Source organism: Ursus americanus, chromosome 2 (genome assembly GCF_024610735.1).
Source record: "Ursus americanus isolate L20-20 chromosome 2, mUrsAme1.1.p, whole genome shotgun sequence".
Lineage (NCBI taxonomy): Eukaryota > Metazoa > Chordata > Mammalia > Carnivora > Ursidae > Ursus > Ursus americanus.
The window spans coordinates 68,447,093-68,470,668 of NC_142128.1; the positions used below are offsets into that span (position 1 = coordinate 68,447,093).

Consider the following 23,576-nt stretch of genomic DNA (forward strand, 5'->3'; position numbering starts at 1 on the left):
AATACCACATTGTTTCCCCCAGCTGGCCCAGGCTGGAGGGACAGTAGCTCTTTCCCAAGGCCCTGCTGGCCTGCTGACTAATCTTGCAAGCCATTCACGTTGGCAGGCATGGGAGGCAGTGGTGGTGGCAGGGCCTTGGAGACACCACCCCCCACCCCCCTTCAGCTCTGAGCCGGCCAACCAGCAGGAGGGAGAGGCAGGCGTGGGGGCGGGGTGCCCTCTGTGGAAAAGGCCCCCCAAACAGGATGCTGAGGTGCCCCCCTCCCCTTCCCTCAGCCTTCCATCCTCAGCCCTCTCCTGGTGCCAGACTTCACCTCACTTCACCCCGGGCCCCCTCCCTACATCCCATAGGAAGCTCCTGGTGAGTCTAGGACTGAGGGGTGGGAGTGGGGGTAGAGAGGGAGTTGGCGGCATGTGGGGGAAATGGCCCCAGCAACCTCAGTGCCACAAGCCTGCCTTTGGCCCCCTCTCCAACCTGTCCCCCACCCACCCGTCTTAAGTTTCTACAGACAAAGCTGAGGGCTTCGGTCACTGTGGCAACAGGTCTGCTGAGAAATGGGTGGGTGTCATTCCCCAGCACAGAGTGTGCGCATGGCAGCCTCATCACTTAGCAACGGCCTCCCTCTCTCTTGGCGTCACCCGTCTTGGGGGTGGGTGCCAGGAAGAGAGAACAAGGCCATTAAGATCCCCAAGAGGGGGGGAAGGAGGCTTGGGTCCGGGCCGGGCTGAGGCCAAGGGGTGTGGGTGGGGTGGACAGAAAAGAATGGGGCCCAGTGCACTCAGCAACCGGGGTCCCTCATCATCGGGGGCTCCTGGGACCCTTCCGAGGTCCCCGGCAGAGTTTCTAGATAGATCTGGCAGGCCGAAGTTGCCGGTGGGACCCAGAGCTGCACTCAGACAGGAAAGGGTGGTTCTGAAGGAAGCTGGGCTTAGGAGGCAGGGAGTGATTTGTGGCCTAGGCCGAGGTGTCCCTTCTGGTTGACCTCGGGCCAGCTTCTCTGGGCCAAAACAGGGTTAAGGGTGCCTTTGGAAGGGCCCCAGAGGGGGACCTGGCGGAAGCGGGACACCCAGGGCAGGACCGGCAGGAGGAGCTGAAGGATCACTGGGGGCACAGGATGGAGCTCTGGCTGCCAGGAAGGGGGTGTGCTGGGGGCAGGGTGGGGGCAGATGGGGAACAGGCAGCTGGGCCGTCTACAGGCAAAACTGTCTGTTCTAAGAAACTGAACAAGAGCAGCTCTCAGAGAGGCTGGAAGTCCCGGGCTCACAGAGGGAAGGCTGCTGGCTTCTCTAAAACGGGGGCTTTGTGGAGAGCCAGGAGCAGAGGCGGGGGCTCCAGAAGAGAGAAGCTTGCAGCCTTTTGATTTCCCAAGGATGCTCGGGCTCAGGTCAGGATGAAGACTTAGTCTCCACTTCCCAAGCTCACCCTTCCATTCTGCCCCTCAGAAGCCAGAGGGCTGTAGGGCTGGGCCGCACATCAGCCACAGGCCAGAAAGGGCCAAAGGTGGCCCAGAGGAATCGCCCTAGGGTCCCACCTGTCCTGGAGAAGGGCCAGATGCACCTGGGCACTGTCAGGGTGTGGCACAGGAAACTCCAGTGGGCACAGGGATAGTTCTACCTAGTTTATTGTTTTTGAAGAGGGGCCTGCTACAGGGGAGACCTACCAAGGGAGATGGGGACAGGGCAACCCAGGATATGTCAAAGAAGGAAGAGGAAGGAGAGAGAACCCCTCTGGAAGGAGGGGAGTTGCCAGGAGGAGAAGGAGGAGGTATCCAGGGCTAGAGCAGATCAGGTCCAGGAAGAGCCAGTAGGGCTGGCCCCTAAGGACCCCGTATTCTAGGATGGGTGAGTGTCAGGGAGACGATGCTTAGAGAGGGCCCAACTAAAGTACAGCAGATTCCAAGGTGAATTTCTGGCTCCCAGCTGAGGCGGGGCGCGGGTAGTTACTGAGAGTTTCTAGGCAGTTCTAAAGACCCGGAAGTATCACCACCCAGCATTTGAGAGCCCAGGGCTGGAAGGCTCCACAGAGTGATAGGGAAGGCCCTGCTGGGGGAGGGGGCTTTGACAGGCCTAACCCCGAGCCCCAGCGAGATGAACCAAGTCCACCCCGAGACAGCAAGACGGCAGAGAAGCAAGACCTACGGGGACAGAAACACCAGACCCCGGTTGGGGGGCACCCTTGCCGCCCCTCTGCGCCCCCGCTCCCGTGCCTCCCCCAGGCTGGAGCCCGGCCTCAGCAAGGCGTGCCCAGGGGCAGGAGCGGGGGCGACTCCCTGGGCTTGTGGAAGTAGACGGAGGAGGGCATCTCGGTCTTGAGCGTGTGGTCCGGGCAGCCGGTGGCGGCCGAGGCCTCGGGGGTGCCGCACTGCCCGCAGCAGCAGCAGCAGCAGCCCAGGAAGGCCCGGCCCAGCGGCCTGCAGACGCAGAGCAGGAGCACGGGCGTGATGGCTCCCTTGAAGAACGCGGAGAACTGGTTGATGAGGCCCAGCAGGTCTAGGGTCTGGCGCGTGAGCTCCGTGGAGAGGTAGGCCACCACGATGTTGCAGACGTTCTCGGGGAGGGTGCAGAGGGCGTAGACCACGGTCAGGCCCACCACGGTACTGTTGAGCTGGCGCTCGCACTGCTCGTGCTTGCCCGCGCGACACTCCGGCTTCCTCCCCGGGGGGCCCCGCACGCGCCACGTCACCAGCTGGCAGGTGACGGTGAAGAGGATGGGCAGGCAGAAGTAGCAGCCGAAGTACCACCACATGCGGGCGTTCTGGTAGGTCATGACCAGCGAGTACAGCGACTCGGGCAGGCTCGCCGACGGTTTCATGATGCACGAGTCCAGGGTGCCTGTGGTGGGGGCAGGCTCCTGAGACAGCTGCCACAGCAGGAGCTCGGGCACGGCCAGGATCATGGAGCCCACCCAGATGACGGCCAGCTTGGCCAGGATGGACTGGCATGGCTCGATGGGCCTCACCTTGGGCAGGGTGCTGGTGGCCACGTGGAAGCGGTCGATGCCCAGGGCGCAGAGGCTGAACGTGGTGACTCCCAGCGAGGAGACCTGTGGGCAAAGGCGTGGAGGAGAAGAGCACGTGGTCAAACCCAGGGGGCCCGGGGAGGGTGCCTGGCCTAGACGGGGAGCTGCGTGGTAAGTGTAGAAGTGATAGGAGCGACATTTAGCGAGCATTTCCCACACATCAGGTGTCAGGCACTTCACACCCATCACAGACCCTTGCTGCTGGCCATCCCAGACCCTTGCTGCTGGCCATCCCACACGGGAAGAAACTAGCTCAGGCAGGACGAGTGACTCGGTGAGTGGCAGAGTTGAGGTCCACATGCAGACCGGCCCGCCTCTTTCCACCCTGCTTCTTTGCCTCTTGGGCCAAGGAATGAATGGCCTGGGTCCCACAGACCCTCACGCTCTCTGAGACTGTGGAAGATCATCTCTAATGAAGCATCAAGACAAAGACTAGAAGTTCTGGGTCTTCGCAGGTCCTTCCATTCCCACATCCCACTATGTGCATCAGGTGCAAGGTTTCTGAAACATGGCTCATGCACACACACTCACATACCCACTCACTGTCCCCATCCTATCCAGAAAAGCCCAGGGCCTGGCTGTGTGGGGAAGCAGCCCCCCTCCAAAACAGCCTGTGCCCACCCTCCCCGACGCTATTCACTGAGCACTCAGGAAAATCACTCTGGGAGCCAAGAGAAAGAAACCAGAACAGCAGGGGAAGAAAGTGCCAGAGAGAAGAGAGGAAGAGGAGAACCCTCCCAAGCTGTCGGATGATGCTGGACCACACTCCCGGACTGTGCTCAGATCCCCCCTTCTGTCCAAATTCTTCCCTCTTCCGGCTGGGGGAACACAATCCCTGGCTCAGTAGCACTGCCACCAAGTGATCTTTGTGAGAACCCACACCCCTCCCTTGGCAGGGGAGCCCAGGCCTGCGGAAGAGCAGTCTTTGGACAAAACAAAAAAAAACAAATTCCAAGTTGCCTTCTGCTGCTCCCTCTTGGGGGCTGTCCTGGGGTGGATCCTCCCTTTAGAAGGGTTCCGGTATCTTAACTCCTACTCCATCACCTGGCCGAAAGGGGGGGCTCTATCAGTTCATGACCATCTCCACCCTCGAGGAGGTGTGGAGCCGGTAACCTAGGAGGATGGAGGCCACAGCCTGGTCATTAGGTATGTTGAGACCCACAGTCAGGCAGGGCCAGGCGTCCATGCAGACAAGAGTTCCCATACATCTGCCCTCCTCCTCTCCAGTTCTTAGACCCTTTCCTGGCAAAACCCAACACTTACTGAATTATTTCAATTCTAAGGACTTTGTAGATCTTACCTATTTAATCCTTCAATAATTTATTCAGGTAGTTTTTATTATTATTATCCCCACCTTACAGAGGGCAAAACTGAGGTATAGACAGGTTAGGTCACTCACCTGGGTCACTTAGCTAGTGAGGGGCGAAGCCGGGTTCCTAACCTAGTCCTGTGTCCAGACTCTCACAGGGCACCTGGGCTCTGCACCCCACGTGAGAACTAGGACGCCGAGGCTAGCCTCAGTTGCAGGATCTTCTTTCAGGTTTGAGTAGCTTTGGGCCCCGCTTGGGTGGTCTCCCTGGGTTGGGAAGGACATGGAGGGCTGCACCAACTGCTGAACCTTGGTCTGTCCAAATATGAAGTCATCACTAATACACAGGGAACTGGGGACAGAGTTGGGACTAGGGCCCAGACGCCTGATCCTGATTCCTTCTCCACCCCAGGCAAATCACCCATGTCCCACAGCATCCTCCACTCTCCGGAAGAGCAGCAGCCTTCACGGGGAGGCCAGTCCTCATGAGTACACACCCCCCTCAACATAGTCAAAATTTAAAAAGCTGCTTGCTTATTCTGTGCTCCTGTAGAGACACAGTGGCCAGCCTTCCTGGGTCTTGCCTACATGCCCATAGATTGGTATAGTTTTGTAAGGTTTTGATGAAGCTCTCTGTGTATGATCTACCCCTCCATCATCACCCAAGCACCTGTCTTAAGGTGGAAGTCCCCAGAGGTGAGGATGGTGGTTTACTTTGGAATTGTGCTGGAAGGGCCATCTGGTCTACCCCATGGTTGGGGAGCGAAGCACGCTGGATGGGAGGTGTGACTTGCCCAGTGATACCCAGTGTGTCAGAGACAGAGCTGATACTGAGCCCCCCACCCTTTCAGAGAGCAACGACCATCACAGTTAGGAAGGGACTTTCGGGGCACCTGGGCAGCTCAGTCGTTAAGCGTCTGCCTTCAGCTCAGGGCGTGATCCCAGTGTTCTGGAATCGAGCCCTGCATCAGGCTCCTCTGCTAGGAGCCTGCTTCTTCCTCTCCCACTCCCCCTGCTTGTGTTCCCTCTCTTGCTGGCTGTCTCCCTCTGTCAAATAAATAAATAAAATCTTTAAAAAAAAAAAAAAAAGAAGGGACTTTCCTTCTGGCGTTTGTGTTCATGGGGAGTGGACACTGACTCGATCTGGGGGAGGACTGCAGGAAATTGAGATCTCCCTTCACACACTGCTTGGGAAAGCAGCATATTCAGAAGTAAAGAGGGGCAGGGCAGCGGCAATTTGCAAAGAGGGAGGAAAAGGAGACATATGGCGGACAGAGTGATTTCCTGGGTGGACAAATGGAGGGGGGTTAAGGCAGGAGAGGGGACAGCTCAGAGCAAAGAGAAAGGGGGAGAGATTCACCATGAGGCTGTTTCCGAAGCAAGAGACTGAGCTGGGGCTGGCCCCCAGGGCTCCTGCCCCCCTCCCCGCTCCTCTCAGCTGGCTGAGTTTACCTGAGAGCTACCAGGAACCAGTGCAGCATTTGTCCCCCTGCCCAAACTGGGGGAGAAGCGAGACAGAGCTCCAGGCCTCTGGGGTCCTGCGCACCCACATATCCCACTTCCGACGGCCCAGAGCCGAGCTCCAGCAGGACGCGCACTCACCTCCAGGAAGGGCACGGCCCGGCAAGAGGCGTCCCCCAGCAACCTCTGCGTGGTGAGCTCATTGAAGATGACGATGGGGAGGCAGAAAAAGAGGACCAGAAAATCCCAGAGGGCCAGGCTGGCCAGGATGGAGTTCCAGGCGCTCTTCAGGTAGTAGCTGTGCCAGACGATGCACATGACCGAGAGGTTCCCCACGATGCCCACGGCAAACACCAGCAGGGCCAGGAGCATGATGGCGTAAGCGCTGTAGGAGCTCTCAGTCACCGGGTACAGGGGGTTGTGAATCCGCAGCCTCTGGCCCGGCGTCCCTGTCAGATTGCCCCGAGGCTCCTGGCCGCTGCCTGCGGTGCCCCCGTCCTTGTCTGGGTCAGGGCTGGTGGCCACCAAGGGTTTGGTGGGCTGCAGGCCAGCCGGGTGGATGGGCCGGGGGTACTCGGCCCAGTCCTCGGGCACATACTGCTGCACCCTCTTGGTCTCCTCATCCTCGGTGCCCCTCTTGGACCGGCTCTGCTGCTCCTGGGCCTCGGCCCTGTGCCGGCCCGAGGGCAGGGCGGCACCCCCAGAGACTCTGCTCAGCCCCACAGCCAATACCACGGCAAGAGAGACGGCCAGCGGCCACAGCCGCCTCATGGCCGGACGAGCAGGAGGCAGCTGCCCCCCGAAGAGCAGGTGAGGGCAAGGGACCCAAGAGCTGGGCTGACCGGAGAGAGGCAGCTGGCCGGTTGGTCCTCCTCCAGTCAGGCGTCTGGCATCACCAGCCTGCTCCAGTAGACTCCCTCCCACCCGGCCGGCCAGGGGCTGGGCAGGGCCCTCTGCTGGACACGGCGCACTCTTTGCTGCCCTCACACATCTCGCCTTCCAGGACACTCCTTCTCGGGCCCTACAGGGCAGCAGCAGGTCCGACCTGCGGGGCCCTCGGAGGCCACCTGCTCCCATCACGGAAGCCAGAGAGGGAATGTGGCTGGCCTAGGGTCCCGCGGTGTGCAGAGGCTGAGCCGGGACTGAAGCACGGGCCTCCAGATTCGGCCTCAGCAGACACTTCTCAGACAGTTCCTGCATTTGAAACCCGACAAGAACACTCGCTGTCCTTTATCAGACACTCACTGGATCCTAGCACCCGGCTGACTTCCCCATTAATGCTCACAACTGCTCGACTGGGCGATTGCTACCATGACCACTTTTCAGGCTTGCAGAGGTCCGTCACTTAGCACGTAGCTAATACACGGTAGAGCCCGGCTAGTACCCCGATCTGACTCCAGAGCTTGTAACTCAAGAGGCACCAGTCCATCTGCCTGCCTCCTCAGCACAGGGACTCCCCTCAGAAAGCTGCAAAATCATAACTTTAAAACCACGTTCTGATCCAGACACGCGATGGATGGACTTTCGCAATAACCAGTATTTACTGGGGCGCCTGCTGTGCTCGACGGCCAGAAGACAAGTGTAGAAGACCTCTGCCCCCAAGAACTTTCCGTCCGGAGGGGGAAAGGAACGCGTAAATAAATAACTATAATTCAGTGCGATAAATGCCGTGAAAGGCAAAGGACAAGACGCTGAGGGACCCCACAGGAGCCTGGAGGGATCTGGAAGGCCTCCCACATGAGCGGGCATTTGAGTGGTTCCTGAGACATGACTGCGTCTGCCAGACAGATGACAGGGAAGGCAGGTCCCCGCAGAAGATGCAGCAGGGCAACGTCTCAGAGGTGTGACCGGGACAACGCACCTGAGAGCCAGCAGGAATGTCAAGGAGGCTGGGGCACAGGGGACTGCGGGGAGAAAGCCTGGGAGCTTGGTGCGGGGAGCCTGGAGAGGTCAGCCGGGAAGGCACCGGGAAGGACTGTGTCTGCCAGGCCGAGGGGTTTCCATTTATGCCAAAGGCAGTGGAGAGTGTCACAAGCTGGGCAGAGGAACAGTGACTTGAGCTGGTTACTTTGAGGGCTCCCTGATGATCGGCTGGGGTCCCGGCAGGCAGCCAGGAGCAGAAGGATGCAGGAGGCCGGGAGGCAGGGGCACCCTTTGGAGGGGGGGGCAGCAGTCTGGAGGGTGGCAAAGAGCAGAGCGCAGGAAAACTGCCAGCACTGGGGGACTCTGGTTGATCTCCGGGCACAGGGTGGACACGTGAGACATCTGTGGGGAAGATCGTGGCGTGAGGGTGGGAGAAAGCCTCAGCTTTGCGCTCGTGGAACCGCATGGGCCATGGTCATTCGTGTCAAGATCTGGGAAGAAATGATCTGTAGCTCCCAAGAAAGGCTAGAACTGGACAGGGAGATAGGAGGGTGGAGGCCCAGGGGGGTCAGGGGGCCAGAGAGAGTGTGAGCACAGGGAGGGGAAGGTGCAGGGTGAGGCCCGGGGAGCCCCTTCACCCACAGGCAGCCCCAGGAAGGGGCGCAGGAAGAAAATGGACAAAAACAAGGAAAGGGCCAGCTGCTGTGTCCCGAGCCTCAGAGCCAGAGCAAGGGAAGAGCAGCTGGACCTCAGGGCCTGGGCTGCAAGTCACTCACACACTCAGCAAACATTAGCCAGGGCCTCCCAGGAGCAGAGCAACTTGGAAGTGACTTTTCTGGAAGACTTCCTGACTCGGAAAACCTCCATATCCAGACGGGCCCCGACCTGCCGTGTAAAAATTAGGAATCGCAAGGGAAAAAGGAAGAGGAGGAGGAAAGGAAAAGAAAAAGACTGATATACCCTCAGACGAGGTCAGGGAAGTATCTTCGGCCTTTAAAACATTTTCTCTTTCTGGCTTCTTACTGTTCGTCCTTTTTGTGGGGACAGAAGGCACAGGTGGCTGCAGGCCTAACCTTGTCTGGGGTTCAGTGTCACAACAAAGAGGCAGAGGTCCACCAAGAAGTTAGATCAGCCAAGGACTCAACCGTCACCTTTGTTGCCAGCACCCACCCTGCCCCCCCAGCCACCCCCCCCCAGCAGAGCGGAGAGCCAGGACACAGGCTCCCATCCTCGGAGGGTAGAGGAGGGGCTGGAAGAGATGGACCCGGCACCCAGCCCTCATCCCCAGCATCCTGTGGTCCACCCTTGGAATTATGCTTTCTTAATCCCACTGGAGAACTGACCCCTGGCCCTGGCCCTGGCCCTGGCCCTGAGCGAGTCAGATCCTTTCAAATGCCCATGGCACTTAGGCTGTTGTTGTTGAAACTACCTTTGGCCTCATGGCACGGCTATTTTGGTAAATAGAGCCATCAACCACATTGTCACCACTATTTATTAAGCGCTCACTAAGTGCTGGGCCCTGGGCTAAACACCTGATATAATGACCATACTTAATCTTGAGACATTAGTACCCCGGCCTCAGAGAGGTAAAGTAACTTGCCCAGGGACACACAGCTCATGAACACCAGCTGGAACCCAAATGTAGGTTTGTCCGACTCCAAAGCTAAAACTCTTAACCTCTCCTTTGTGTAGCCTTACAGAATTTTTATCTGGGGGGAGACCCTAAGGATGAACTACAGCAGCCCTCTGACTTTTCAGAAGTGGAAACTGAAGTCCGGAGAAGTCAAGGTCAGGGTCTGATCCCCAGTGCTCCAGGTCAGGCATGTGCCAACACAGTGTGGCCCTTAGCCCAGGCCTGGCATGTGGTGAGCGGGGAAGGGGTTAGCCCTCTGCTCCTTCTTTATACACGTGGATACGCCCCATTGTAGGGCAGCGTGTGTCTGGCATGGAGTAGGCCCTCAAGAAACACCCACTGGCTGAGGGAGCACCGCCTCTGGGGGTCCTGCGCTTCTTGGGTTCAGCGAGGACGGCTGGAACATCGGAGGCCTCTAGGTGGAGCCAGATGTTCAGTGATGGAAGTTAGGGCAGGCCTCTCTCCTCCCGAACCCCGCCAGGCCCTGTCCTCGACTGCTGTCTGCAGACCAGACAGGGTGGGTTCCCAGGGGCCCGATAGCTGGGGTGGGGTGTTCACCTATCCACTACCTACCGTTTCATCCCACCCTTGCTGAGGGCACCCAGCACAAGGGCCCCTAGGTGCTCTTCTCCTATTCCTGCTTCGGCTTCCGAGGAGTCCTGTCCCGGGCCCACTGCAAGCAGCTCCCTCACTCAGGAAGCGCACCGGGCAGAAGGCAGAGGCTTCCCTAGCCCTTGGGAATGTCTCTCCCGGATCCCAGGAATTCCCCACTCTTCTCCCTGGGAATTTCCCCAGTGCTGGCAGAAAAGGGAGTGCGGCGGGACAGGGTGGGAGAGAGACGGGGCCTGTCCCCTGGCACTGAACGAGGCGAGGGCCTCTGGGCCGTGGTGGCAGTGCCACCCTGGAATCACAGGAGCTGGCGTTTCGTGGAGAGGGTTTCATGGGCACGCGCCCTCTGGCTAAGCGCGTACTCTGAGCCAGCCTGTCTGGGTGTAGCTCCTCGATGGCTCTGCACTGACTAGCTGTGTGTGTGTGTGTGACTTTGGCCAAGCACTTAACCTCTGTGCCTCAGTTTCTTCATCTGTAATTTGGGGATAATAGCAGGCTTGCTGTGGAGGCGAAATGAGTTTAGCTGTGTAAGTCGCTGGCACGACGTCTGGCACCCAGGAAGCAAGTGCTCGTGGCCACGAGAGCTCATTTAATTCCGGAAACAATCTTCTGAGGCAGGGTGCTCTCACCTTCACGTCGCAGATGTGGAAACTGAGGCGCAGAGAGGGGAAGCAACCGAAGAGGCAGGGAGGGCAAGTGCCGAGCCAGGTCTCCCCCCTGCCAGGTTCTCGGCCTGAATAGGGACTGCAGCCAGCACCAGATGAGGGTGGGGCAAGGGGAGGTGTGGACACCGCTGACCCCACGGGATCCCCTGTGCCAGCTCTCCATTCTCTGGGCTCCGGGGCCCGAGGGGCATTGGGGTCCTGCTCTGGAGGACAGGCAAAAAGCCCCAAATGGGAAAGCATGCTTCTAAAAGTCAGGGGATCTGAGACCTGGTCCCAACTCTGCTACTAGTGAGCCCTGTAATCTTAGTAATCGCTCAGTCACTCCTTTTACAAATACTTATGGAGTACCTACGATGTGCCAGACATCATCTTAGATCCCCAGGACACGGTGGACAATACAGGCATGACCTCTGCCCTCCTGAGATTCACATTTGAGTGAAGGAGGCCGCCACTGGAGAAACTAACCCCAAACGGCAGGCCGATGAACGGTGAGCACACGGAGGAAAGGAGGACGCCGCCATGGTGTCACGGAACCTCTCTGTCCTCCCGTCTCCTCCTTGGTAAAAGGTAAGGAACATCATCTCGGGCCTGAGATCTCCAGAGGATGCTACTGCTGTGAAACGTGGGCATCGTGCAGGCATCCGGAAAAGGTAAGACGTCTGCAGTGATGTACGTCCGTGGTTCGCCAACACCTGGACACTTATTTGAAATGCATGTTCTCAGGCCCCTCCCTGACCTGCTCCATCGAAAGCTCTGGAGGTGGGCCCAGCGAGCCCCGTCTCAGCAGATCGGCTGCAGGTAAGGACTTTCCGCTGCGGCGGGTGGGAAGTGTCTCCACAGAGCCTCTGGGCTGTGCCTCTGGGGTGTTGGGGGGCATGGGAAGAAACAGGGCCCTGGGGAGCTCCCAGAACACAGACCCGCTGAGCTCCTTGGCATTCAGTGGATGCTTGATATATGTGTTTAAGAAAACAAAGAGAGAGAGAAGAAATAAACAGTAAGCAGAGTCATAGAACGACTCACCAAGTCCTACTTGTTCTGATACCCAAATCCCACACACTGGAAATCTCTGGCTTTCTCAACAAAAGGAAGACAGAGCTGCCACGATGGTCAGTGGGAAGACGTCCGACAGTCCCCAGACGCTCCTTTCCTTGGGGCATCTCTCACTATCGCTCTTGCCCAGCCCCCCAAATGCTATGTTCCAAACACATCTCACCTTTCCTCAGCCCTCTGCAGTGCAGCTGAACCAAGGCCGGAATGTTCAGACTCGGGGAAAAGTTTGGTTACCACGTTGATAGAAGCATAACTAGTTATGAGCAACCCGACAATCTGGCCAACAGGGTGTCATTCTACCTTCCAGACCCCAGAGCACCTTGGCGTGATTCCCCGCAGCCAGCTCGGTAGAGGCGCTACTCCCCTCCAGGGTGATCGGAGGTCCTCTCTTGCTTACCTAGACAGCCCACTGGGTTAGGGTTCCCTCATCAGGATGCTTTGAAGATCGGCCTTTCAGGACCCAACTGGTTGGCCCCATCAGCACAAAATCCCCAATCTTTACATACTGTAGGAAGGGAGTGAGTCACGTGGGATTTGTTTAACGAATGTTTACTGAACGCCTACTATGTGTCAGACACATAATTAACGCTCAAGAGCATTTGTCACTAATGAACAACAAGCCGTTTTTGAAACCCTCTCCCTCTCCTTTTAAAAAGATTTTATTTATTTGTTTGTCAGAGAGGGAGAGCACAAGCAGGGGGAGCGGCTGGCAGAGAGACAAGCAGGCTCCCCACTGAGCAAAGAGCCCGATGTGGGGCTTGATCCCAGGACGCTGGGATCATGACCTAGGCTGAAGGCAGCTGATTAACTGACTGAGCCACGCAGATGCCTCAAAACCCTCTCTTGACAGAGAGGTCACTGCCATTCAAGGCGGCCCATTCCCATTTTAGACGCTATAATAATGCGGAAGTTGCTCCTTTATTAGAAATGTGATTCCAGGAAGACCCACCCATTGGTTCTGGATCTGTCCCTTGGAGGAGACAGAGTGCACACACACACACACACACACACACACACACACACACGCCATCTAGCATGAGCTAGTCAGCAGACCGAAAATCATTCGATAAGGGGTAGGACTGGCCCGAGCAACAGGTGGGGGTGTCCAAAGGCGGCCAGCAGGCCAAGAGTGCTTGAGGGCCATCGGCAGGTCTTCGGGGAGTCAAAGAAGGCTTCCTAGAGAGAAGTCTCACAAGGGATTTCTTCCTCTGGGTGGAAGTGAGGGAGCTGGTTTGGCAGAAAGGAGGTGGGGCAAACCTTCCCGGCAGGAAGGTGGGGAGGAAGGTTTGATTCCAGGCAGATCCAGTCTGTTGGGTGAAGTGGAGTGTCACGCAGCAGGAGGACAGAGCCTGGCCCCAGAATCGCAGGAATGGGCAGGTGAAGAGCCGGGCAGCAGCGGGGTTGAGGATGAAGGAGTCTGGGAAACTCGTGGAGGGACCATCCTCTGTCCTCTCCTGGTCTGCTCCTGCCCAGGTGATCGCAGGCACCGGGGCACCTAGGTCCCTGGCACACTGGACTGTTCCCTAAGACACCTCTACTGGATTCTTGTCCCCAGGAGCAGGTTGGAGGACTCTCGGGAGCTGGGACCTGGTTGGGATAAATCTTAGGGGACAGCCAAGCCCCAGGCTGTGACAGTTAGGGGTCTGGCTGCAGCCAGGGGAACGTGGGGGAAGCCGCTTCAGTTTCTATTGAAATGGGGACTGCCTGGGAGACGAAGCAGGCCCTAGACACAGTGTAGTTCCAAGGTCCTGACCCCCACGGCTCCCCACTGCCTCCCCAAGCTCCCCCCTTGCCCACACACACAGCCCCTTGGCCTCAGGTGCTGGCGCTGGCGGCCATCTCCCCTCTCTACCCCGCACCACGCAGCCTCAGGGCAGCCCGGCCAGGACAAGCGGATTATTCATTGCCAGGTGCCCTGGCCATGTCCTTTCTGCTTTCTTGCCCTGATGTCCTGACACAAGCTGCCAGCCCGAGCTCAGCACAAAAGAATGTAGTGCGGAGCCAAGGAGGAGAGCTTAACCCTTGCCTGGGCAGCACCCGGGGCACAGGTAGGGTAGGTGTCTAGGGAAAAGAGAGGTGAACTGCTACTTTGTCTTTCTTTTTCTTTTTTTTTAAGTAGGCTCCAGGCCCAACGTGGGGCTCAAACTCACCACCCCGAGATCAAGATTTGCACACTCTACCAACTGAGCCAGCCAGGCGCCCCTGAACTTCTATTCTCGAGTCCTTCTGAGCCCAAGAGTGACAGCGTCTTGCTCTCTTTCTCCGGAGTTGGTGCGTTGTCCTGGACGTAGCATGACATTAGGTTCACACAAACCACTCTTTCCGCAGTTCTAACTGTGGCCTTGGGCAAGTCACTTCACCTACCTGACCCTCAGTGTTCCTGACTGTAAGTGAGAATAGTAACACAAACCTCGAAGGGTGCTCTGGCCCTTAAATTATATAACTCAAGTGACGTTCCTGACACAATGCAGGGGTTTTAAAGATTTTATTTATTTATTTGACAGAGAGAGAGACGAGCGAGCACGCAAGTAAGCAGAGAGGCAGGCAGAGGGAGAAGGAGAAGCAGACTCCCCAACGAGCAGAGAGCCCGATGCGGGCCCGATCCCCGGACCCCAGGATCACGACCTGAACCGAAGGCAGATGCTTAACTGACTGAGCCACCCAGGTGCCCCAAAGCAGGTTTTTAATAAATGTCAATTCCCTTTTTGTCTTGTGTATTCCTTCCCTGTCCATGACACCTGCCTCCTTCCTCTGGTCCCACTAAAAGCACTCCTCAAAGCCTCTGCACCCTTGTGCTCACGATGGGCAGCCCCCTGGAATCTCCACGTCATGAGGCCTCTGGACCTGCTGTCCAGTCGGCCTCAACACATAACCCTGGCTCAGGTTGCCGATGGGACTTCGTGCCATGCTGCCAAGATCCTGGGATCTGAGGGGCCCCGGAATGAGCTCAAGGATCTTCTCTCCTCCTAGGGGGAAAAGTTTCATCTATACCCACCTTAATCATTGCCCCAGACTTGGATGAAGAAAGACAGGATGCTTCAAAGGGAGGGAGACTAAAAGTCCCTGGCTGCACCCCCCCCCAGGACCCATGGAGGAAATTCCCCAGTATGCAAAGGAGGCTAACGACAATTTGAGAGACACCCCCCACCCCAGGTTGGGCTTGGGAATCACAGCCCAGCCCGTTCCCTGGAACTAGCAGGGACAAGCTGGCTGTCCAAGGTCTCGGGTGAGACTTGACCCATGGATGGACAGCATGATTTCTGGCCCCAGGCAAAACTCCTCCCACCTCTGGCTCTCCTTGGCTGCAGAGGTCAGATCTTCCCCTTCTGAATCCTCCTGGGATTCAGGTGTTTTCTTTCCGTCTAAACCAGCTCCAACTCCCGCGGGTCTACTTGCAGACTTGCTCATCGTTTTGCCTGACTTTGGATCCCATGATGGTGGGAGCTGAGATGGGAGGGCCTTTGCTGAAGCTACCCTCTGTGGGTACAGACTGCAGGGAGGCAAGTGCCTTGTTCACTGCTGGCACCCCAGCACCTAGCACGGCCCCTGACAGAAAGTATGCACTTCATACATACTCATTGTTTTTGTTCTTAGCAGGGCTGCGCAGACGGTGTGACGGGCTTCAGTGAGGCCATGCCTGGGAGCTCAGCCCTTGCAGCAAAAGGACCCCGCCTCTGGCGACTTGAGAACGTGTGGATTTCTTCTGAGCCCTCCTCCTGGGTTACCCTGTGGCAGACCGTCCCCATCTCCCTCTGTTGAGGTCCCTCCAGCACACAGCCCTGAGCTCCAGCTCCTGTGAACTATGAACTTGCAACTCTTTGACTCGGCCTTGTGTCCGTCAGAAATGACAGGATGTCCCAGACTTCTCCACACTTGGGCAGGCTCCAGGGTAAGAAGGTTGGGAAGACAATACATTGCCCCTTTCCCATGTCTTCCCCGGGGCAAGTCTGACTCACCATAGCCACTTCGGGGGTCCCCACTTAGGACATCCCCCAGGTTGGCCCATGTGGCCACAGTCTGACCTGGATCCTAGAGCTTTGGCAAGATGCCCTTGCCAACAATAAGGAGCACTGTGCCTTCCTTTGGATAGAGAATTCCCCTCGCTGGGGCTCGGCCCTCATCCATAAACTTCGGCTTTGCTAGAAGAACCCAAGTCCCCTTCAAAGCCTAGTGTTCACAGAGGGGCTTTAATGGGTGGCACCTGTTGAATTTTTGTTTGCTTTCGTTTTTTGGGTGAGGAGTGGTTCACAGACAGCTGGCACTGGACATTGGAGAGACATATTCAAGTCTGTTGCAACCTCCTGGACCTTTTTTCTTTTGCCAATTCTAACCCAGGCGGATGGCATTCGTGTATGTCTCTGAGCTCAATACATATCGGCGTGCATCTCCCTCCATATTAGTTACAGAGCTCTCCGAAGGCAGCTATATACAGAGATTTACATTTCTTTCTGGAACGGTTGGGGCAGGGGTGTGGTCCAACAGATGGCTAGCAGGTTACAGGTGTGTCTGGCTGAAAAAGGTCTCTGGCTCAGCGCCTTCTGATTGGCTGTCCGTGAGTCACTGTAGCTGGGTCCCTGGAGCAGAGCTAATTGGCTGTCATGGAGTCGGGTTCATGCCCTGCCTTATCTTTAGAGCCTTCTCCTGCCAGCCCAGACGGACAATGTTCCCTGTATCGGCAATGACACTTTCAGGCTGCTGCTGACTGCGGGTCAGTGGGACATGCCCTTTGGGTAGCTTTCCCAGCAGTCCGTGGTTTCACCTTGACCTTGCCACACCCCGACACCTCAAGCCCTCCCGTGCCCAATGGCACCCACCATGGGAGTGATTCGAGGGGCCCGTAACCTGGCAAAGCCAGAAAGGGGTTTCCTCCGTTCTGAAAGTCTCACCTGAACTGACTAACAACATAAAATGTTTGTGGGTAAACATTCTAGAAAGTAATTCCGGACTCTGGGAAAGGCCTCCAGAGAGCCGGGCAGGGAAATGTTGCCATGGTAACTCAGCAATCTTCTGAGGGTCTGGTAAAGAGGAGGATAAAGGCGGGGCAGGGGCTGGGTAGGGAGGAAGGGTCCTCTGCCCTGGTTTTTCAGACACAAGGGACCCCTGGACATGTAGGCCGTGGGAAGTGTGCTGTCTCCCAGTCTTGGGTCACACGTACCCACAGAGCTTCTCCCTTTTCCTAGGCCCTTTGTGGGTGTGGCTTCATGCCCCCCCAACCTGTGAGGGCTGGGCCCACAAGGTTATCCCCATGTTTGAGATGGGACAAAGCGAGGCCTGGACAGGGATACACACTGCAGTCACAGGATGGAGGCCAGCAGCCAGCAGGAGTGGATACAGAGACATCCGACCCTCATAGCGCTTTGCAAACTCTCTTTCTGCCTGGCTGTGCCACCAGCTGCAACCCTCTGTCCTCCGTTTGTGTCCAGGGATCACTCAGCACGGGTACTGGAGCTGGCACGATCGTCTTGAACGAGGGCTGCGACTTCAGAGAAGCTCCAAGATTTCAACGAACAACCATGAGCTTCCCTATCACTCCTCCTCCCCCCTCTGCCTCCCTGAGCAGAAGAGTTTTTGTGTCTGGGCAGTGGGGGGCTGGAGAGGCTGGGCAGGCCCCTGGCCAGCTCCCTGTGGCTGCCAGGCTGTTCGGTAGTACCCTAACTCCCAGATCCTGCCCACCCAGACTGGCTCAGTTGTTGTCCAGGGCGCCTGGGCAGAAAGCCAGAGGGAATTTTCCACCTGCCCCGCTTTGTTGTCCGCTCTGTGGTCTGGAGCCTGCGCCTGGGGAGGGGCAGGCCTCCTCAGGCACCTGGAGGAGAGTTCCTAGGTTGTCTTGGGTGATCTCACACAGGACTGACCAACTCTTGGCTTGTTCCATGGCTGCCGACAGGGTCTCGATTTTCCTCTACAGAGGGATGCAGGAGCTTAAGTTGCCACTGGGTCGTGAAGCCCACCCGGGTGCCCAGCAGAGTGCCAGGGTTAGAAGGAGCCTTGACTCACCCAAATGAGCCCCTGCCTCTTACAGATCGGGCTCTGAGGCACCGAGAGAGCAACGGATACGACCCAGGTTACGGAGGGAGGTGGTGGCCAAGCCAGGACTCAAAGCCAGGTCTCCAGACTCACAATCCAGTGTCGTTGACCACATCGTCTACTCTTCCCCCAGAGCTCTCTTCTCCCCTCACGTCGCTCCTCCATCTCACGTTTACACGGGCTGCCCATCTCCCAGCCCTGCTCTCTCCTTGCACACCTTGTCCTCTCTTCTTTTTTTTTTCTATGATTTTTAATTTATTTATTTGAGAGAGAGAGTACAAGTGGGGGGAGGGGCTGAGGAGAGGGACAAGCTGACTCCCTGCTGAGTGTGGAGCCTGAGGTGGGACCCTGAGATCATGACCCAAGCGAAAGTCAGAATCTCAACTCACTGAGCCACCCAGGCCCCTTTTCCCCTCTCTTGACACAGGGTTTGTGGGGCCCGCCTCCCCTCCACACGTCCTCAATGTGAGAAACAGCCCTGGTAGACCCACCTCCTTCAGGGTGCCCCACCAGCCCCCCCTGCCCAGGCTGAGCTCTCCCTGGGGGGCCCTTGGGGTCAAGGGTGGGGCCAGAGCTGCTGTAGGAGTAGCTGGTGAATGACGAATACTGAAACCACCGATGAGCAGGGGAGGCTGGAAGACTTCCCTCCCGGGGAAGAGATTAGAGGCAGATAGCCAAGGACTCAGCAGCTGGTGGGGGGCGGAGGGGGTGCCTGAAACCTGGGGCCTCTGGGAGTGGCAGAGCCAGTGGGGGCGGCAGGGAGCTGGTTGCTAGGCCACTCAAATCTCTCCACTGGCTTGGGAGCCCCAAGACTCCATCCTGGCCTTGGGCCACCTGCGGGGGTATGGAGTTAGACAGTGCCCCCCCCCCCCGTGTCCCCAGGCCCCATCTCCCTCCCGCCTTGAAATGACCCAGGTGCACCTGCTCCTGGGAGTAAACAGCAAATGCAAGGCCTGCGGCAGGGGCGGGGCAAGGCTGAAACTGGGTGCCGGGAGCTGGATGAGTCACGCTCTCGCTCTGAGGCCACCAGGGTAGGAGGGGGAGTGGAGGATGGGGAAAGGACAGAGGCGGCCACAACACAGGCTCATCCAGGCTCCACACAGCCCTCCTCTGGGACTTCTGGAAGTGTCCTCAGAAATCTGTCTCCAAACTCTTCATTTTATTGCGTTAGGGGGTTGCGCCCTATAGTTCCCAGAGAGGACAAGTGGCTTATCTAGAGACACACAGCATATCACTGGTCTTGGGACTTCGGAGCTGTGGGTTCGAATCCCAGAACCAGGAACAGAATTCCCAGCAGGCTTGCCCTGCCCAGAATCGGACCCCACAGCCTACCCGGAAGGAGCTCTGAGAGAGATTTGTAATTATAACCATTGCTAAAGAAGTAGGCAAGTCCCAAAGCTGTCCTGGGAATGGGGAGACCTGCGTGCGTGCGTGCGGCCCCACCGCATCCCTGCCGTCAGCCGGGTGTCACCAATCCCCGGAAGCCCCGCCCAATGGCATGACGTCACGGGGCTGGACCTGCTCTGCTAGAAAGAACGGTTCCACGGTTCCACCCTGGCCAAGGGATCCAGGTCTGGATTGTGTCTGCGGCCAGACCCAGCTCTTCCTGCCCTGCAGGAGGCAGCAAACCCACTGCTGGGGGTACCGAAACTCCCCACATTCTTCCTGCTGCCCCCCTTCTGCGCCCCCTGAAAGCCAGGACCCTGTGTGCTGCGGCCGCCCCGGGGCTGACTGAGTGAGTCAGTCATCTGGGGCCAAGTCATGAATAACAAAGTCCGGCCTTCCCCAACTATGTGTGGTATTGCGGTTAGGAGGGTGGCATTTAGAGAGATCAGAGGAGCAGGCCATCCTAACAAATCTCAGCCTGTCACTCGTCAGGTCAGCCGAGGCCTGGGCAGGTTTCTGGCCTCACTGAGCCTCGTCGGTGAAGCAGGGATGAGAAGATCTACCTCGAAGAAATGTTGTGGAGATTCAAAGGAGTGACCTGAGGATAGATCTGGTGTAAGTCCTGGCCTATTGCAATAGGGGCTCGAGTTTGGAAGATAAAAATAGTAGAGAAGAGGACTCCAATATGCCCTGAGTTTACATCACAGAAGAATAGGGCAGAGTCTCTGTCTTTCATTTATTCCATAGACTTTTCTGAAAGCCAGTGAGGAGGTGCTCCTCCGACCCCCACCGTGGCTAATGGAGGCAACGTGGGTCTCCTCCTCCAGAAGCAGAGCGCGCAGTTGGCCTTGAGAGGAAGGCCGGAGAACGGCAGGAGCTTTCTGGCTACTGCACCAGTCCATGCACCCTCTCCCCTCTGTGCCTGTCCTCAGGCTGTTTCCTGTCTAGAGCTCTTTGCCGTTCACTTTCAACCTCTTCGCTACCGGTTCATTTCTGTTCCTCCTTCAAACCCCCCACCCACCCACACAGAGATGCTGACACAGAGCAACGCCCCCCTCCGGGCAGGTGAGCTGCCCTCCCCAAGGCCCCACAGCACGCCCTGCTTCCTTTCTCGCCATTTGTCACAGTGCTTATTCAAGCATTCCACACACTCTGTGATGAGTTGTCTCGACTGACCGACCGCAAGCTTCCCTAGGCCAGAGACCTCTTGCTATCTTGAATTCTCAATCGAGATAAGAGTAAAGGTTTGTGCCATGAGCGCATGGACCAACCAGGCTCTCTCAGGGACCTGTTTCTCTGGGTCTGTGGGGAGTAGGGGAGGAGGGCCTGACGACTGTCCATCTCAGAGCGCCCAGGACAGACGTGGTGTATGCTGTTGTCCCGTAGGATTATTTGTTGAGCACCAACTTCACATGCCAGAGGGTCCAGGTTTGAAATGTTAGAGTCAGTCACCCTGAGCCTGAGAACCCCGGACAGGAGACGTGGTCTTGCCAACCAAAGCTTTCGTGTTAGCCTTCTCCATCATTTCCTTTCTGTCGTTCCTTTGTTCGCTTTCCCAACTGTGCTGTGGGACATGGGTGGAGTGCTCCTTCCCAGCCTGAGCCTGGGTTATAGGGGATCAGGGAACAGTAAAGAGACCTGTGGGGCAGAAGGACCAGAGTTAAGTACCTGGACATGAACATTCCTGGACATGCCTTTGGGTGGAAAGTTCCACCAGGAGAGTTCCTCTCCTCAGACTCTTAGGGGCCTCTGGGGCTGATTTAATTAAGGAAACCGAGACTGAAAGGCAGTGAAGTTTCCAAAGAATTCAGTAGGACCAGATAAATATGTAAAGAGGAAATTACCATACAATCAAGCTCTTTGTGTTTCTAAAGCCACAAGAGTTCTCAGGGTGGCCAGCTACCCCCTAAAGTGAGTGAGCTCCCAGCCCCAAAGTACCCAGGGGAAAAGCCTGGAGACCTGAAACTCCCGCTCCCAGGTACACACCAGTGTGGGCCCTCTTCTCAAGCGTGGCTGAACTACCTCTCAGGGGAGGGCCTTAAGGAGGCAGGGGTTCCTCCGTGTCCTCCAGCTCCGGTGGGGAGATCTTTTCTGTTTCCTTTGTATTTCAGTGCCCAAGGGGAAGAGGGGAAAGGCTGGGGGAGGGGGGCAGGAAGGGAGAGGGAAGGGGTGAGAGGGAGGGAGGGGGATAGGGAGAATAAATGAGTAACCATGGCAACCAATCCATAAATGAAGATTCATCAAGTCTGGAAGAGACCTTGAGGAGGCGTCTAGCCAGCACCTCATTCAATTTATTCAGCAAACATTTATTTAGCTTTATGGGGTGCCAAACACTGGGCTAGGCCCCGGGGATACAGAAATGATAAAACATTCCTGCCCCATGAAAGCTCGCAAGCTTCCGGAGGGGAGGAGACCAACAAGCAAGCTGGCCGGGATGTTGGGATGGAGGGAAGCCAGGGGTGTTGCTGGAGCCCAGGAAGTGCCCAAACCCAGCAACTGTTGGTGGTGGGGGCGGGGGGGGGGCATGTCACAGACAGGACACCTGACCTCAGGCCTGAAGGAGGAATAGAGTCAGCCAGCTGAGAGGAGATAGCCCCCCCCCCCACCAGCCGGAGAAAGAGACAGGGAAGAGTGGGAGGATTTTAGTATTCTTTCTTTCTTTCTTTCTTTCTTTCTTTCTTTCTTTCTTTCTTTCTTTCTTTCTTTCTTTCTTTCTTTCTTTCTTTCTTTCTTTCTTTCTTCTTTTTGAAGATGTAACTGCCTTTATTAAGCGATTCATGAATTGGACAGCATCCCGTCCAGTAAGTAAAGAGATGCTCCTTTTAATATGCCTTCTTAAGAAAAATTACCCCCAGACTGGGAATAAGGCGAATGCGGACTGCGTGGTCTTTCAGAATATCCTACAGCACCCACAAGGCCATCTAGGGACCATCAGCTGCTTTAGGGAAGGCAGCTCTGTTTGACTTACTGTTCATGACCGAGTGGGGTCCCATGGGGCTCTGCAAATGTAGATGTTACCTGGCAGGAAATTGGTAAGTTGCAAGTGATTTTATCCGGTAGAAAAGATCCTGTCAGAGGGTGGGGTATTACTGTCTCATAGGACGGTCACCAGTTTTGTATCTAACTTCACCGTCTTCTTCCGGCATTCTGCTTCCCACCGACTAGATGCATGTGGTCTCTCGTCCCCGCTGCCGAAACTGCTTCACACTTATATGAACTAGAGCTTTGAGGTGTGTTTACTATTCACAGGAGATTCATGTTTTAACTTTCTGAAAACAGTACTTTGATGGAGTGCCTATGAAGTCATGGTGGAGAAGGAGGGCTTTGTATGTCACGTTCAAATAGAGGTGAAGGTGGACGTTTGACTTTATACACACTAACCGCCTGTCCGGGTAGTTTCTTATGAACATACCCTTATCATACAACCTGCTAATGCCGATCCTAGTGTCTACCCGAGAGAAATGAAAGCATATTTCCACCCAAAGGCATGTCCAGGAAGGTTCACAGCAGTATTATTCATTATTAGCCCAAACTTGGAATCAGCCTGTGTTCAGCAACAGTTGAACAGATAGACGTATCACGGCACATCACACAGAGGAACATTACTCAGGAGGACGGAGGAATAACTGCTGGTATGTAAAACATCATGGGCAGATCTCAGAAACATGACTCTGGGTAGAGGCAGCCAGACGCAAATGAGGACAGGCTGCATGATTCCATTTATATTCTAGAAAAGGCGAAACTACAGCGACAGAAAGAAGACTAATGGTTTGTCTGGGGCTGGGGAAAGGAGGAGGAGATGTATGGCAAAGGAGCTCCAGGGCAATTTAGGGGTAATGGAAATGCTCTGAAGTCGATAGTGATAGTGGTGGTAGGTACAGGATTGCACGCATGTGCCGAACTCATCGGGGGTATCTGTAAAATGAGTGTATTTTGTTGTCTGGAACTGATATCTCCAGTAAGCTGCTTTAAAAAAAAAATAGGTAGGGGAGAAGGGGAAAGGTCCCTGAGAGCACCGGAGGAAGGGTTACCAAAGCAGGAAAAAAGAGTGTTCCTCTTCTGCGGAGAGGGGTGGGAAGGAGATAACAGGGCTGGAATCCGCAGGTGTCTGCCGGTGGGAACAGGCTTTGTTTGGGCAGGTCCCAGCTCTGTGCGAGAGAGGAAAGCACTCCGCTGGGTGTTCAAGCCTTGCATCTCCTGCGTGATGCAAATCACGATAGTGTTTCAGAAAGAACACCAGACAGGCCCTAGAGGACTGCTTTCTTATCTTGACTCCATCTTTTCCACCTGCGGCTAATTCCCATAAGCTCCCCAAGTCTCAGATTCTTCGCGTGGAAATACAGATATTAATCCTTTCCCTGCCTACCATCACAGGGTTATTGGGAGGATAAAATCAGAAAATGCCCGTAAAAGCACTTTACTGCAGGGGCCGTATATAAATGGGAAAGGTGAGAGAGCATCCCAGAGCTCCTGTCACTTCACCTGGCTTCCTCTGGCCGGTGCGAGGCTTGTTCTGTTGTGAACTCCTTGAAGACTGGGACCTCATGTCTGCTTCTA

At 56.3% G+C, this 23,576-nt stretch overlaps 1 protein-coding gene and 1 long non-coding RNA gene across 2 annotated transcripts; one reads left to right on the forward strand and one right to left on the reverse strand.

Moving 5' to 3' along the window:
* Window positions 1-1,606: 1,606 nt before the first annotated feature.
* On the reverse strand, window positions 1,607-6,681 carry GPR37L1 (G protein-coupled receptor 37 like 1). Its single transcript, XM_045787663.2, has 2 exons — window positions 5,931-6,681; window positions 1,607-3,043 (listed from the first exon to the last, which is right to left on the reverse strand). Exons 1-2 carry the CDS (start codon window positions 6,558-6,560, stop codon window positions 2,231-2,233), a joined length of 1,443 nt encoding a protein of 480 aa, XP_045643619.2. The 5' UTR covers window positions 6,561-6,681; the 3' UTR covers window positions 1,607-2,230.
* Window positions 6,682-8,208: 1,527 nt separating this feature from the next.
* On the forward strand, window positions 8,209-14,384 carry LOC148110648 (uncharacterized). Its single transcript, XR_015722309.1, has 3 exons — window positions 8,209-13,170; window positions 13,726-13,995; window positions 14,114-14,384. It is a non-coding gene; the product is annotated as an uncharacterized LOC148110648 (long non-coding RNA).
* The last annotated feature ends 9,192 nt before the right edge of the window (window positions 14,385-23,576 follow it).

What these genes read in the sequence shown, in the direction of transcription:
- GPR37L1 (XM_045787663.2), bottom strand. Translation starts at nt 6,560, where the DNA reads ATGAGGCGGCTGTGGCCGCTGGCCGTCTCTCTTGCCGTGGTATTGGCT. An exon ending in GGGCCGTGCCCTTCCTGGAG is followed by an intron (nt 3,044 to 5,930) that starts GTGAGTGCGCGT and finishes CTTTGCCCACAG; the next exon opens with GTCTCCTCGCTGGGAGTCAC.